Genomic DNA, 16,588 nt, shown 5'->3' with positions numbered 1-16,588 from the left:
ATTTTGAAGTTGCCTGTCTAGTATTTTTTTCTGCATCCACACCATTACCTTGCTCAGAAGATAATAAAATTGCAAGAGTGATTTTCCAGCATTTTGAAAATATGTATGACATAATGTAAAAATAAATAGAGTCATTCCAAATATTGACTGAAATTATGCATATTCTGTGTCTAAAATGAACAGAATACCTAATCTTTTCTCCCTTGTAAATTTAGGAGCATGTTGTTTTAAATTGAATACTTTAGAGCATATAAGAATATAATTTATGACAAATCAATTTAAGTATCATTCATTCTTACCAACAATGAATCAAACATTGGGATATAACTTTAATATAAGAAGCTGTTTTTGATAGTTTTTTAAATTGAACAAAAAATATGCATGCGAAACAGTTTTAAACTGATTTTAATTTTATAATAAAGAAAAAAGATCACTCTAATTTTGGATACCTCATAAAATTTACATGAATTCAGCTTTACATTTTGTTCAGTTCTATTATTTTCCACTTAGAAAATGCCAATAAAGTGATAATATATTATTTGATATTTATATCTTTTAAAGATGTCAAAATGATAACAAAGTTAAAAATAATTATTTTTCTAAAGCACATCAGAGACATTAATTGAACTGCAGTAGTAAAAATGATTTTTTCAAACCATTGTTTAATAACCATATGTTTTACATGTAGTTAATAAGTTACAGGATTGCACTTAATCTTAAGAAATCATTCATTTGCAATATTGGGCTGTCTCATTAGACAGAATTCTGTCTTATGTTTGTTTAAAGATTGATAGTGTCCTCTACATGAGGAAATCTTCATGCCATATTACCAATTTCAAAGATATATGACAATTAAGGGAGACAATTGGTTATAAAATGAATTTTGATAAAAACAAATTATTCCTTTTGCTATAGATAAACAAGCACCAGAATGTGGAATCAGTGGTTTAGATATGCACTTATGTTTCTAAAAACTTAGTGGTCAAAATAACTGTTACTGTGTTAATTTAATAATGAGCATAGTCCTTGGCTTTTAAAAGTTCAGAGAAATAACATCTCACTATATAATTCTTCACAACCTCACTATATAATTCTTCACATACTATCAATTACTCCTTGGTTTCTTAATTTACTTACCAGCTCTTTGTCATGGATGCAAGTTCTTTTTATAAAAGCTGATGAGTAACTTTCATGTGGCGACATATAATCACCTGCACAAGATTCTAGTTCTCAGTTGATTTGTGAACCTTTTTAAAGCTTATGTACATCAGCCTTATTAAAGGCTACTTAAACTTTAAGCTTGAAAATACTCTCAGAAACAAAGATGATATTAATATTCATTTGAGGAATATTTTATAGGAGTCTTTTATTTAACATTGACAATAATTACTTCCTTGAAAAATAAGCAACAAAGTTTCAACCCAACATGTACTTTTGGCGTGATATCAGCAGGAGTTTTGCCAAGTGAAGGATATTTGTATTCTTTTATTTGTGTAGCTTTTCCAGCTGTGTGTCACTCACTTAAAGAAAAGTTAACTCAAAATGGATCAAGGAGCTTGATATCAAATCAGAGACACGGTGTCTGATACAAGAAAAAGTTGGCTACGATCTACATACTGTGGTGTCGGGCTCCAAATTCCTCAATAGGACACCCATAGCACAAGAGTTAATCACTAGAATCAACAAATGGGACTTACTCAAACTAAAAAGTTTTTTTGTCAGCAAAAGAAACAATAAGAGAGGTAAATAGGGAGCCTACATCCTGGGAACAAATCTTTACTCCTCACACTTCAGATAGAGTCCTAATATCCAGAGTATACAAATAACTCAAAAAATTAAACTATAAGACAACAAATAACCCAATCAATAAATGGGCCAAGGACCTGAACAGACACTTCTCAGAGGAGGACATACAATCAATCAACAAGTACATGAAAAAATGCTCACCATCGCTAGCAGTCAGAGAAATGCAAATCAAAACCACCCTAAGATACCATCTCACTCCAGTAAAATTGGCAGCCATTATGAAGTCAAACAACAAGTGCTGGCGAGGATGTGGGGAAAAGGGTACACTTGTACATTGCTGGTGGGACTGCTAATTGGTGCAGCCAATTTGGAAAGCAGTATGGAGATTTCTTGGAAAGCTGGGAATGGAACCACCATTTGACCCAGCTATTCCCCTTCTCGGTCTATTCCATAAAGACCTAAAAAGAGCATGCTACAGGGACACTGCTACATCGATGTTCATAGCAGCACAATTCACAATAGCAAGACTGTGGAACAAACCTAGATGCCCTTCAATAGACGAATGGATAAAAAAAATGTGGCATTTATACACAATAGAGTACTACTCTGAATTAAAAAATGACAAAATCATAGAATTTGCAGGGAAATGGATGGCATTAGAACAGATTATGCTAATTGAAGCTATCCAATCCCTAAAAAACAAATGCCAAATGTTTTCTTTGATATAAGGAGAGTAACTAAGAACAGAGTTGGGAGGAAGAGCATGAGAAGAAGATTAACATTAAACAGGGGTGAGAGGTGGGAGGGAAAAGGAAAGAGAAGGGAAATTGCATGGAAATGGAAGGAGACCCTCATGGTTATACAAAATTACATACAAGAGGAAGTGAGGGGAAAGGGGAAAAAAACAAGGGGGAGAAATGAATTACAGTAAATGGGGTAGAGAGAGAAGAGGGGAGGGGAGGGGATGGGGGATAGTAGAGGACAGGAAAGGCAGCAGAATACAACAGACACTAGTATAGCAATATGTAAAAGAGTGGATGTGTAACTTATGTGATGCTGCAATCTGTATACGGGGTAAAAATGGCAGTTCATAACCCACTTGAATCAAAGTGTGAAATATGATATGTCAAGAACTATGTAATGTTTTGAACAACCAACAATAAAAATTAAAGGGAAAAAAAGAATAATGCATTCAGCCAACAAAGCTGAAGGTTTAAGGGAGGGTTTACATTCCAAGCTGGGTAGAAAGTCTGCAAGAGCAGTTGTACATAGTCTATCTTCTTGGATAGCCACTCAAAATCCCTCAACTTGTCACCCCTATTAAGGCCACCTGTCCAAATCCTTCATCATTCTTATTCTTTGAGCCACTGCAACGTTCTTTGAATCATGTATCAATTTCATTCTCTTTCTTTATCTCTCTTTCTGAAATAGTCACTTCAAATATCAAGAATGAATGGATCTTACATAAGTTTACTCCCCCCAAAAATCACACAATACTTAGTAGAAAGTATGCGATAATCTATCTTTTCTTGCAACTAATAATTTTAGTACTGAAATATATATTTTTATTTAACTCATATGCATACAAGTTATTTTCCTAATCAGTAGTATATTCCATAAGGGCAAACATATCCCATGCTTCCTCTTATATCTAAAGATCTTACATGGAAAAATTTCCAAAGAAGATGCTCAAAATGATTTATTTTTTGCTTATGATGTGTCAGGTATTAAATGCTTTCTGGGTGTTACATCTTAAAAATTAATAAATTAGATATTATAATTATTTTCATTTTGATAGTTTATAAACTGAAGTTTAGACACTTGTCCAAGGCCATAAGCTAGCAAGCAGAATGTTGTACTCAAACCCAAGCTAACTATAAACATTATTATTTGAACTAAATAATATAGTGCCACTCACTTTTTCACTTTCATTTAATCAACTCACCTCTAATCTTAGTGGCTTTCAATGAAGTTCTTTTTTGTAATTATAGTAAAAATTTGATTAAATTAATGATATTTTTGGTATATTTACCTTCCTTGATGTCAGTACATTCTAATTCTTGTACCAAACTATAGTTAAAGCATTATACATATGACAGAAGTATTACTATCCAATCTCTTTTTTTAATTGTGAAAAATTAGTTTTATGTCCTACAAATAAAGGTGTGATGACACCCTCTCTGCTGAGTCTTTAAAACCAGTTTGCAAATACTGGGGTTAGTGTTAGGTTTTGTGGAAAATTTTGCACACACTTACTACTAAGTTATAGCTATTGAAAAATACTAAGTAATAATTAGAATAATCTGTGATCTTTAGTCTGTGTACTTACTTACATTATAGATATCATTAACTCCACTTTCATGGAAGCCAGAGCTGCTATTGTAGTTTTCCTCCTTCTGTTTTTAGAGAAATTTTGCCTGAAATTGATGTAAGATATGAGGCAGGGAGAATGGAGGGAGAAGGAGAGACAGGGAGAGAAAGAGAGAAAGAGGGAGAGATATATGGAGGTTGTGGAACAGGGTGCTTTTTTTCTGTAGGAAATAATTTTGGAACATGTTTGTGGTAGATAGCCCAATGGCTTAATTGAACCAGGTCATCTGCTTTTAATAGCTCTTCTCATATAGCCTAGTGAAACCTAGACCAGTCACAAAAAGATGTCAATCCTAGTCTTAAAATAGTGTCTTCTGTTGAGACCCACAAGCTGTGCTCTAGCAACTGGTCATTTCAATACTTCTTTTACATGCAATTTTCACAAGACTAACAGTTCTATCATGAAGATTGGAATTGCTGCTCTCATTGCAGGAATTATTGGTGCTATTGGCATAATTCTGTTTCTGGTAGCATTTGGAACAGAATATTGGCTACTTGCAACAGAGACCTGTGAAAGTTTTGATTGTAACAATGGGACTTTGGACACTGAAGAAGAGGTAAACAGAAATCGAATGTGTACTTTAGAAAGCAGGGATTTCAAACAAAAGAAACAAACGTCTATGAAGGAAATCTTTTATAAAAATTGATGTGGTAATAGAATGAAAGTTGGGCTTTTAATTTTAGTAAATTTTCCTATAAATTTTAGTAATTGCTTTTCAGATTTAATTTATTGATTGGAGATATGGAACATGGGAAGATGCTAATAGGAAACAATGGTGTATAAAACAAAATAATGCAAACAGACTAAATTGATATTGTTGCAGGCTTATGAATGGGTATTATTACAAGTTTATAGACCAACAATGCTATTCTCACACTAAAACTTGTTAATTTGATTTATTAGTTTGCAAAATATTTACTTTGTTGTGATTTTTTTAGTCATTTTAATATTTTAAAAGGGATGATTAGGGCTGGAGTTATAGCTCAGTGGTAGGGTGCTTGCCTGGCATGTGTGAGGCCCTAAGTCTGATCTTCAGCACCACATATAAATAAAGCAAAAAAAAAATCCATTGACAATTAAAAATATAAAAAAAGAATGATTAAAAGTAGAGACTGAGGGAGAAACCAAAAGCAAATATTTTAAATCGGATTATTGAATAAATTTGGAACATTATTTTCTTTCAGGACTAATGAAAGTTTCTTGATTTTTTTTTGTTACAACTTTATTCCAGTAAGAATGTGTATTTTATAAAATAGTTCACTATTGAACTACAAACTTTTCTCAATTTCAGGTCATTCAAATATAATCATGTTACAAAACAGTACTATTAAATGATCATTATTGTTCTTGTAATTTTGCATGTAAAACACATTTTCTTTATGCAGTGATTCTCATATAAATAATAACTATTATACCACTTAACAAAAGTCAATACTACAGAAGAAGTGGCATGTCAAACTAAAATGCTTTGAATTGTTCTGACTGATGATTTGGGAATACTGAAGTATTTTTTCTCAGATCATCCAAAGTTTGACTAAAGTTTCTTCTCATGCTATCATTCTCTAGTTTTTAAAAATGTTATTCTCCCTTTCAGAGTGGCTTCCATATTTACAGTTCCTAACTAGTCCATGATTTTCACATTAAAACTGATCTTATTAAAACCCTTCTGCAGGGTAAAGCTCTAGTACACTGGTAAACCTATTGATGTTGGGTTAAAGTGCTCCCACTCCTAGAGATATTTGCCATGCAAAGAGATCAAAGGAATGCATTACTATTGATGGATTAATGCTTCATTAATTTTGGATAGAGAAAAATTGTCTAAGGTGATACACATTTCTGTAATCTCTGATAGCATACAATTTAGGATGCCATCTATTTCATTTTCATCCATGATTGGTTACAAGTGTCAGATAAGAACTGTCAGTCCTCCCCAGGGATTAGTACTTGACATGTTTGAACAGCATTTTCAGACAACAAATGGAATGCTAGAATGTTAGAACTGGAAGTCATCTTAGAAATGATCTAGTCTGAGCTTTTGTAAGTATCAGTTATCTCATTCCTCATCTAGTGCTATTTTTAGCACATTAAGTTGATTGTATTGGTTATAAAAATCTATTATGCATATATAGTGACAAGTACATTGACTAGAACATAGTTGGTTCTTAGTATTACTGAATGAATTTTACAGATCAAGAAATTGATGTTCAAAAGTGGCATGTGAATAACTTAAGCTCATAGAATTAATGACTGAGTAGCAACCAAAATGTAGGATTCCCTATTTCTAAATCCAGTGTTCTATCTTCTATTTCCGGATCATTTCATTACTTCATTTGTCAGATGCATGTAAGGAAAAAATCTGATCTAAACATACTGTGCTATAAGTAGGAAATGATTATTAGCAAATCATTTAATACTCTGTTATCCCTGTAATAATACAGTTGTTAGAGTACAAACATCTCTAGATCATCAAATGTATATATGCTTGTCAGTAAGAGAGAAAATGAGTTTGCATTTCTGAATTTCACATTCTCTGCAATTCCTGGCATGATTCAATAATTTCTAATGTCTAGTTGTCATCATGGGATTAAAATTCTATATGTCAGTAAATGTTTTAAAAAAGGATGGTTAAAAAGAACTTTATTGATGATGGTGGTGATTATTACTCTATACTCTCCATGTATTGCTTCCCTATTAAGAATAATAATTAAGATATAAATATACTCCACTTATTTAAACTGTAGAACACATTGTAGATGTACATACTATTTGCAGGTATATGTGTACTCGTACCTTTATGCTTTATTCATTCTAGAAGAAAGTTTATTTTGCTTGGATCTTTTAAAATTTGTATGTATTTTTGCTGGTTTTTTATTTTATTTTTTTATTTTTAGGTAGACACAATATCTTTTTTTAAACTTTTTAAAATGTGGTTTTGAGGATCGAACCTAGTGCCCCGCGCACGCCAGGTGAGCACACTACCACTTGAGCCACATACTCAGCCCCCTTTTTTGCTATTTTAATTGTATTATTTCTGGAATTTTAAATTATGTTGTCATCATTATTTCTTTTAAGAGGTAAGGTGGATGAAAACAAAACATTGTTTTGTAAGTATGATAAATTCTATAAGAATTATAAAAATCAAAATAGCAGAATAATATACCATGTTAATAACTATTCAGTGTATTTCATCTTATATTACATAATAAAATTAGTTTTATTATTTCTTTTAAAAAATAATAAAATTTAAGGGCTGGAGTTGTAGTTTAGTGGCACTGGGTTCAATCCTCAGCACCACATAAAAATAAAATAAATAAAATAAAGGTATTGTGTCCATCTGCAACTAAAACTATTAAAATAATATTTAAAATAGCACTTTCTAGATAAAAAGAGCATAAATAAAATAATGAATCACAAATATCAAATTATTGGAGTTTAGAGCACTTATATATGTTTTCTAATGTGGAATTACATAGTTTGAGAAGTTAGTGTTACACTTATGTGGAGGAAAAAAAGAAAAATATGAGGCCAAGAAGTTGTGCATACCAGTTTTTGCCTTTGTACATATAATACACTCTTGTTAAGCAAGAATAAATTGAGACAATGAGATAGAAAAAGAAGAAAGTTGATCCACAATTGATCCAAAAATCATATTTTTTAGATTTTCCCCCATTCCCATTCTTGAATCCACCACCTCATTCATGTTAAAAATTCTGGAGAAAATAGAGATTGAAGGATCTGACCTCAACAATGAGGTATGACAAACCCAAGACCAACATCACATTGAATGAAAAAAACTAAAATATTTTCCTCTAAAATCAGAAACAAGTCAAAAAAGCCCATTTTTAACCACTCTTATTTGACATAGTTCTTGAAACTAGCCAGAGCAATAAGATAAATAAGGGAAATAAAAGGATATAAACCATAAAAGTAAAAGAAGAAATAAAATTGTCTCTGTTTGCTGATTACATATCCTTTATATAGAAGGTGAAAATTATTCCACCAGAATTCTAGAGCTGATGAATAAATTCAATGAAGTAGCAAAATAAAAGAACAACACTAATAAATAAATAGTTTTCCTATACTCCAATAATAAATCTTCTGAAAAAGAAATTAGTAAAATTATCCATTCAAAATAATCTCAAAATATTGGGAATAAATATATCAAAGGAGGTGAAATAACTCTACAATGTAATCTATAAAACACTGAAGGAATAAATTGAAGAACTTAGAAGATGCAAAACTTCCTATTTTCTATAAGGGAGAATTGATATCACCAAAATGACTATACTACAAAAAGTTTTATATGTATCCATTGCATTCCCCATCAAAATACCAATAACATTCTTCACAGTTCTAAAATTTATTTGCAAGAATGAATGACTCAGAATAGCCAAAGTAATTCTGAGCAATGTTTTTTTTTCATCTTGTTCAGTTGTACTAATCTAAATATGAAACATAAATGACACCACTTCTATGCCTCAGCTCACTGTGAGAATAGGAAAAGCCCATTTGCTACAGTAAAATTATTCTGTAAGTTATACTCTAGGGGAATTGTAGAAGAAATATGTAACATTTATATATACTTCAAGGGGCAATTGTTTAACTGATATTATTTTTAGAATACTAATGAGTCATGTGGCAAAAAATCAAAAAAGTTTCCCTTGGATCATGATAAAATTCTGAAGTGTGTAAAACTTAAGCTATCAACTAATTAAGTTGCTGTTAATTAGGCGGCCAATCAGTCAAAGGCATATGTTGAGCCTAATGTAAGTCAAATACTATGTATTTATTCTTCATTTTAAACTTTTTGATATTTATTTTTTATGTAAAATCATTAAACCATACACAATAATAGAAGGAAAAGTATAATGATCACCCATCTACACACCACCAAATTTTAACAAATCAACATTTTCCTCCTTCTTTTTTGTTTGAGACATATAAAACCTTTGCACTCAAATTGCTGTCCACAAATTAACAACAATGGTATCACTTAGCAACTTCTAAGAAATGAATATTTTTAGGTTCTCTACAGAACTAATGAATCAGAGCATATGTTCAAACAATATCCCTAGTTGTTCACCTTAAAATTTAAGAAGCACTCATATATAAACAAACTGTCAGACAGTATACATATAAAAGGTATTTTCTACCCTGTAGATAAATATTATCTCAGTATTTTATAGAATTCCCTGAAAATGGCATTTCATTTGTGGAATAACAGTTTGAAATTTTGAATGTTTTAATTCATAGAATGATGAAGATATAAGGGACTATGAGGAAATGTCTGTTATATACCATCATGAAGGCTTCTTCTGGCGTTGTTGGTTTTTCGGAGATGATCCACAAACTTCAGTCTGGAGATACTGGTTTAGTGAGTATGGAATGTTATTATATCACATTTTAGAGGAATATTCTCATGTTCATGTTCAAATATAACTATATGGGAATTTCAAGGGACATTTATCAATAAATATATCACAGTTGATATATGAAATTCCAAGAGAAGGTAACACTTTATCTTTTCATGTGCTTGACCTAGAAGTCAACTGGCTTTTTTCCCCCTCAGTGTTTGGCAGTATACCCAGAACATTGCACATGCTAGGCAAGCACTTTACCACAGAGCTGTACTTCCTAGTAATAACTGGCTATTTTGTAGCCATATGAATAAGATCATATTGCCTTAGAATCATACTGAAAATCATCCATATTTTTTTCAAGATAAGATAGTGGACTTTGGTGGCTACTTTTGCTTTGCTATAGTAAAATTAAATCAATAAGGCCACAAAATGTTTAAATTTTATAGTATTTACTTAATCTATGATTAATTATTTAGGAATCATATTTTTTTAAGAACTGACTGGAATTTTACCTACCTGCTGAAATAAATTTACACACTAGCGAAAGTGATTCTCATCCTGGCTTTGTCACTTTTTGGATTATGATAGGGATATGTCATAGCTTCTCTTTAGATATCACTTCATCATGACTGTTGACAATATGTTTATCATTGTTAATTTAATATGAAACACTAAAAAGTTTATTATAAAATTAGTCCCTGGATTTTCAATATTTTTCTAGATATTCTCTTCCATCAATCTGCAATTCAAATTAATGGCAATAAATTGATTTAGATTTAAGGTAAATTAAAAATGTTCAAACATGGTCAATTCATATCTATCACTACTTTTATTACATTATGATTCTTAAAATATGATATGGAAAAATAAAAAGAATTCTAGTAAGAATAAAGGGTATGATTAAGAGCTCTCATACTCTACTTCTTAGGCATGTTTTGTCATTGCTGTAATGCTAGATAGGTAACTACTATTTGTTCTAAGTAATCCAATAATCCAATTTGCTCATATTAATGAGCACAATAATTATAGTGTCAATATAAATAGAATCATATTTCAGGACTCACCATGGAGAAGATTTACTCAATAGTTACTAGATATATCATATATTTATGTTACGTACTTAATGATGATACTCATAAAGAAGACATTGGAAATCGAGCATGGTTGCACATACTATATTCCCAGCAACTTGGGAGGCTGAGGCCAGAGGATCACAAGTTCAAAGCCAGCCCAAGAAAATTAGTGAGGTCCTAAGCAATTAAAAAACAAAACAAAACAAAACAAAACATGTCCTTCAATAGCTTAATTGGGTACAAGATATAAACACATTTCAAAAAATAGAAGAAAAAAAAGGCAAAGGTGCAATTTAGCAAGGTAGTACATCCTATACATCATGAGTATTCCTATGCATTAAATCTTTAAAAGGTCAGAGCAAAGAGGTAACTTAATAAGAAAAAAAGATGTCCATGGATGGTTTTTTTGTTGGATAAAGAAATTGAATTAAATTGAGAAGTGTTAGAAGGATTTAGGCTTATAGTTACTGACATGGAGGAAATGCAGAATGATTTTAATAAAATTATGCTATGTGTATGTATAAACATACAATAGTGAATACCTTTATGTATATGTATCTATCAGAAATAAATATATAGGAGAATGAAAGGAAGACCAGTAGTGTAGAGGAAGAAAAATAGGGGAAAGAGTAGAGGATAATGAGGACACTGGAGACTGAAATTGAGTAAATAAAATCCCATGCATGTATGATTTTGTCAAAATGAACTCAACTATTATGTATAACTATAGTGTACTAATAAAGGCACAGTGCATGAGTACCATGAATAAAGATATAGAGGTAGGAAAATATTCTCAAGAAAGCTGTTTAGGAAGGTGTAATGGAGTGTGACATGGCTCAAATGCCACAAATTCATGCTGTTCTCATCATGAGTAGGTACATCGCTTTGAGTGTCATGAAAGGTTCATGGAGAGGTGTAGTGGGAGCTCATGTATGAAGGTAGACTGGAAACAAATTGAACAGACACAAATTATAAATAGGAAATCAGAAATTGGGATATACAATGCCTTCATACGAGTATCTTTATTTAATACATTGCAAAACCTCCTCTGAAGCTTTTTTTTTTAATTTTTATTGTTGGTTGTTCAAAACATTACATAGCTCTTGACATATCATATTTCACATTTTGATTCAAGTGGGTTATGAACTTCCATTTTTACCCTGTATACAGATTGCAGCATCACATCGGTTACACATCCACATTTTTACATAATGCCATATTAGTGACTGTTGTACTCTGCTACCTTTCCTATCCTCTACTATCCCCCATCCCCTCCCCTCCCTTATTCTCTCTCTACCCCATTTACTGTAATTCATTTCTCTCCCTTGTTTTTTTTCCCTTTCCCCTCACTTCCCTTTGTATGTAATTTTGTATAACCATGAGGGTCTCCTTCCATTACCATGCAATTTCCCTTCTCTCTTCTTTTCCCTCCCACCTCTCACCCCTGTTTAATGTTAATCTTCTTCTCATGCTCTTCCTCCCAACTCTGTTCTTAGTTACTCTCCTTATATCAAAGAAAACATTTGGCATTTGTTTTTTAGGGATTGGCTAGCTTCACTTAGCGTAATCTGCTCTAATGCCATCCATTTCCCTGCAAATTCTATGATTTTGTCATTTCTTAGTGCTGCATAATACTCCATTGTATATAAATGCCACATTTTTTTTATCCATTCGTCTATTGAAGGGCATCTAGGTTGGTTCCACAGTCTTGCTATTGTGAATTGTGCTGCTATGAACATCGATGTAGCAACCTCACATAATACACAAAAATTAACTCAAAATAGATCATAGGCCTATTTTAAAACTATAACATTCTTATGATGAAGAATAAGAGAAAATCTTTTTGTCTTTGGGGTAGGAAATAGTGTTTTTAATTTGTTACTTCAAAAGCACATGTTTGAAAAGAAAACAATAGATTGTGCTTCACTAAAACTAGAAAAACAAAAACAACCCACAGCCTTTGTACTGCAAATGAAACCACTAAGAAAACAAAAATATACAAACAGATGACCCTTTTTTAAAGTTTGAGTACTAATATATTCTGTATATATACCACATTTTATTCATTAATCCATTGATGGATTCCATATCTTAGCTATCATAAACAACGCCACAGTGAGCATGGGAGTGAAAAAATCCTTCTGATATATTAGTTTCATTTTATTTAGATATATTTTCAAAATTGATCTTGTTGCATCATGTCATTTGTGACAACATCAATGATCCTGGATAATATTTTGTTAATAAGTGAAATAGCCCATTCAGACGAAGATGAATAACACATGATCTTATAAGTGGTAATAAAAAAGTCAAACTCACAGAAATGAAGTATAGAATGGAGGTTACCAGGTATGGGAAAGTGTTGTTGGTTGAAAGGTATAAAGTTTCTGTTAGACAAGACATATAATCTATTGTACAGTAAAGTGACTATAGTCAATAATATTGATCAGTATAACTCTTAAGAACTTAAAGGGTATATTTTATATTTCCTTTTGTTTTTGATTTATAATATACCATGGCCAAGTAAAATTGTTTTCTCACATTTTTAGTGCATTATATTTGTACATAATGATGGGATTTGTTGTTACATATTCAAACATGCATATGCTATAATAATATAAATTTTTTATTATCACTCCTCAAAACTATCCCCCTCACTCCCCACCTCTGACCCCTTGCTCCCTATCTTCTACTGATGTCCTTTGAATTTAATAAAATCCCCAAACTTCTTACCTTTCTTCTCCTTTTATCTTGCTAGCTTCCACATATGAGGGAAAAAACATAATTCTTGACATTCTGTTTGACTTATTTCAACTAAAATGATAGTCTCTAATTCCATCTGTTTCCCTCAAAATGACATAATTTCATTTTTGTTATGGCTGAATAAATCTCCATTATGTATATACTCTGCATTTTCTTTTCTTTATTTTAAAGAGAGAGAGAAAGAGAGAGAGAGAGAGAGAGAGAGAGAGAGAGAGAGAGAGAGAGAGAATTTTAATATTTATTTTTTAGTTATTGGCGGACACGACATCTTTCTTTGTATGTGGTGCTGAGGCTTGAACCTGGGCCTCATGCATGCCAGGCGAGCGTGCTACCAATTGAGCCACATCCCCAGCCCTCTGCATTTTCTTTATCTGTTCAACCATTTATGTACCCTCAGGCTGATTCTATAGTTTAGCTATTGTGAATTTTGTTTCTATAAAAATGAGTATGCATGTATCACTATAGTCTGATGATTTTAATATCTTAGGATAAATATAGAGGAGTTGTATAGCTGGGTCATATGGTGGTTACATGCCTAGTCTTTTAAGGAATTTCATACTAATTTTCATAGTGGTTGTACTAATTTACAGTCCCACCAATCATGTACAAGTGCTCCTTTTCCCCCACATTGCCTCCAGCTTTTATTATTATTTGTATTCTTGTTGACTGCATTTCTGACTGGTGTGAGATTAAATCTCAGTGTAGTATTGATTAGCATTTCCTTAATTGCTAGTGATATTGAATTATTTTTCATGTATTTGTTGGACATTTGTATTTCTTCTTTTGAGAAGTGTCTGTTTAATTTATTTGTTCATTTTTAAACTGGGTTATTTGACTTTTGGTGTAAAGTTTTTTTGAGTTCTTTATATAGTCTAGATATTAGTCTTCTGTCAGAAGAGTACTTAGCAAAGATTTTCTTCCATTCTGCATGTTCTCTCTTCACATTCCTAATTGTTTCCTTTGTTGGGCAGGAGTTCTTTAATTTGATGCCACCCCATTTATTAAGAATGTGAACTGATGTATATTTTTATATATATCAATTTATTCCATATTGTATACATATATCAAAAAACATTGTACCATATAAATGTGTATGTATATATGTGTGTATGTATACGTGTGGGTATGTATATATGTCTCTGTGAAATAGTTTCATATGATAATATTTGTCAACTAAAATTAATAGTATTTTAAAACAACTAAAACAATGTGAGAAAATGCTGGCAATATGGGGTAACTTCAATCCAGAATATATGGAGAACTACTAAAATCATCAATGTTCAAGTAATCTAATTAAAAAATGTACAAATGACTTAAATAAACATTTTCAGATAATTACTTTCCTTGTATAATTATCTTTACAGTGTCCCTGATATTGTGGTAAATCACTATTTTTGTTTGAAAAATGGCTCCTTTCATTTATTCTAGGATCCATTCCATGTTCAAAGAGTATTATAGTTTGATCTCTGTGTGTTTATGTGGTTTCTATAATTTTTCCTGCTGATTTCTAATTTTATTCCATTACAATGTGAAAGATGCAACGTACTATACTAATTGTTTTAATTTGCTAGGATTGGCTTTGTGACCTAAACCATTATCTGTTTTGGAGAAGATTTCACAAGCTCCTAGAAGAAAGTAAATTCAGGTGTTCTTGGATGAAATATTATTTACAAATATGTAAAGGTCATTTTAGTCATGTTATTATTTATGTCAAATAATATTTATTTAAGTTTGTTAAAATACAGCACCCATTTATGTCTAAAACACTAGAGAAACTAAGGATAGAAGGAAATTATCTTGGGGCTGGGATTGTGGCTAAGTGGTAGAGCTCTCGCCTAGCGCAGGCAGGACCTGGGTTCAATCCTCAGCACCACATAAAAATAAAGGCATTGTGTTGTGTCCATCTACACCTAAAAATAAATATTTTTAAAAAAGAAGGAAATTATCTCAACATTCTAAAGGCTATATATGAAAATCCCAAGGCCAATATCATACTGAGTAGAGAAAAACAGAAAGCATTTCATTAAAAAGCAGTAATAAAACAAGGATGCCCATTCTCACCACTCCTATTCAAGATAGTCCTTGTAAAATTAGTAAAAGCAATAAGACAAGGGAAGAAAATTAAAGGAACAAAAATAGGAAAAGAGGTCAAAATATCCCTGTTTGCTGATAATATAATCCTATATTTAGAACCCCCCAAACTCCACCAAAATACTGATAGATCTGATAAACAAATTTAGTAAAAGCAGTAGGATACAAGATCAATATGCATAAATCAATTGTTTTCCTATACTCCAATAATGAATCTGCTGTAAAAGGAATTGGGAGAACTATCACTTTTACAACAACCTCAGTAAAATATCTAATGAACCCTGTTAAGGACCTTTACAATGAAAACTATAGAACATTAAAAAGAAATTGAAGTAGAACTTAGAAGATAGAAAGATATCCCATATCCATGGATGGGCAAAATTAATTTTGTCAAAACGACCATACTATCAAAATTGTTATACAGATTTAATGCAATCCCCATGAAAATACTAATGACATTATTTAAGAAGCAGTACTAAAATTTATTTAGAATAATAAGAGACCTAGAGTAGCCAAAGCAATCTTCAGCAAAAAGAATGATGCTGTAGTCATCACAATACCATGCTTAACATTGGTGAGGCATTTGATCAATACTCAGCACCACATAAAAACAAATAAAATAAAGATTAAATTATTTTTAAAAAGAAATAATAAAGAGAATGAATGTCATCAAAATTAAAGAAAGAATAAAGGAGTAGAATAAGGGCATTGAGGGTGAGGGAAGAGGAATATGGTAATGGAAAAACAGTAGAATGAATCTATCCTAACCTTTCAATGTAAATATATGAATATACTACAGGGAATCCCACAATTATGTATTTCAAGAAGAATCTAATTTTAAAACATAAATAAATATAATGATAAGTAGAAAGGGAAAGGGTATAGGCAGTGGATGAAAGGAGAATGTAACGTTAAAAACTGGTACTTAATTCGAGTAAACTATACTCTATGTGTTCATAATTATGTCAAAATACCACCTAATGTTATTTACTACCAATTAGAACAAGACTGCAGGTGATCTAAATTAATATAAAAAGGCAAGAAATTGAAAGAAAAATATCTGTCAATAGAATAGACATTGGTTTATGTATTTTTAGAATGTTTTCATTTTATTATAATATGAATATTCTTTCAAAATAATTATACCACAAGATAACATACTAATTCAGTTGGCAAAAATATTT

General features: G+C 31.4%; 1 protein-coding gene across 5 annotated transcripts in view; it reads left to right on the top strand.

Annotated features, from left to right (window-relative positions):
* The first annotated feature begins 4,438 nt into the window (after positions 1 to 4,438).
* Positions 4,439 to 16,588, top strand: part of LOC113176334 (transmembrane protein 182-like) — a 76,545-nt gene continuing 64,395 nt past the window's right edge. For all 5 annotated transcript variants that reach the window (XR_003300056.1, XM_026380799.1, XM_026380798.1 and 2 more), the window contains exons 1-2: positions 4,439 to 4,673; positions 9,371 to 9,491. Coding sequence is in view for 4 of the 5 variants with exons in the window: in XM_026380799.1 (XP_026236584.1) it covers positions 4,518 to 4,673; positions 9,371 to 9,491 (277 nt within the window). In the remaining variant the exon portion in view is untranslated. The remainder of the gene's footprint in view (positions 4,674 to 9,370; positions 9,492 to 16,588) is intronic.

This window comes from Urocitellus parryii, chromosome X (assembly GCF_045843805.1).
Source record: "Urocitellus parryii isolate mUroPar1 chromosome X, mUroPar1.hap1, whole genome shotgun sequence".
Taxonomy (NCBI): domain Eukaryota; kingdom Metazoa; phylum Chordata; class Mammalia; order Rodentia; family Sciuridae; genus Urocitellus; species Urocitellus parryii.
Note: the sequence above shows the minus strand (reverse complement) of the source record. Positions and strands in the feature narration are given on the sequence as shown.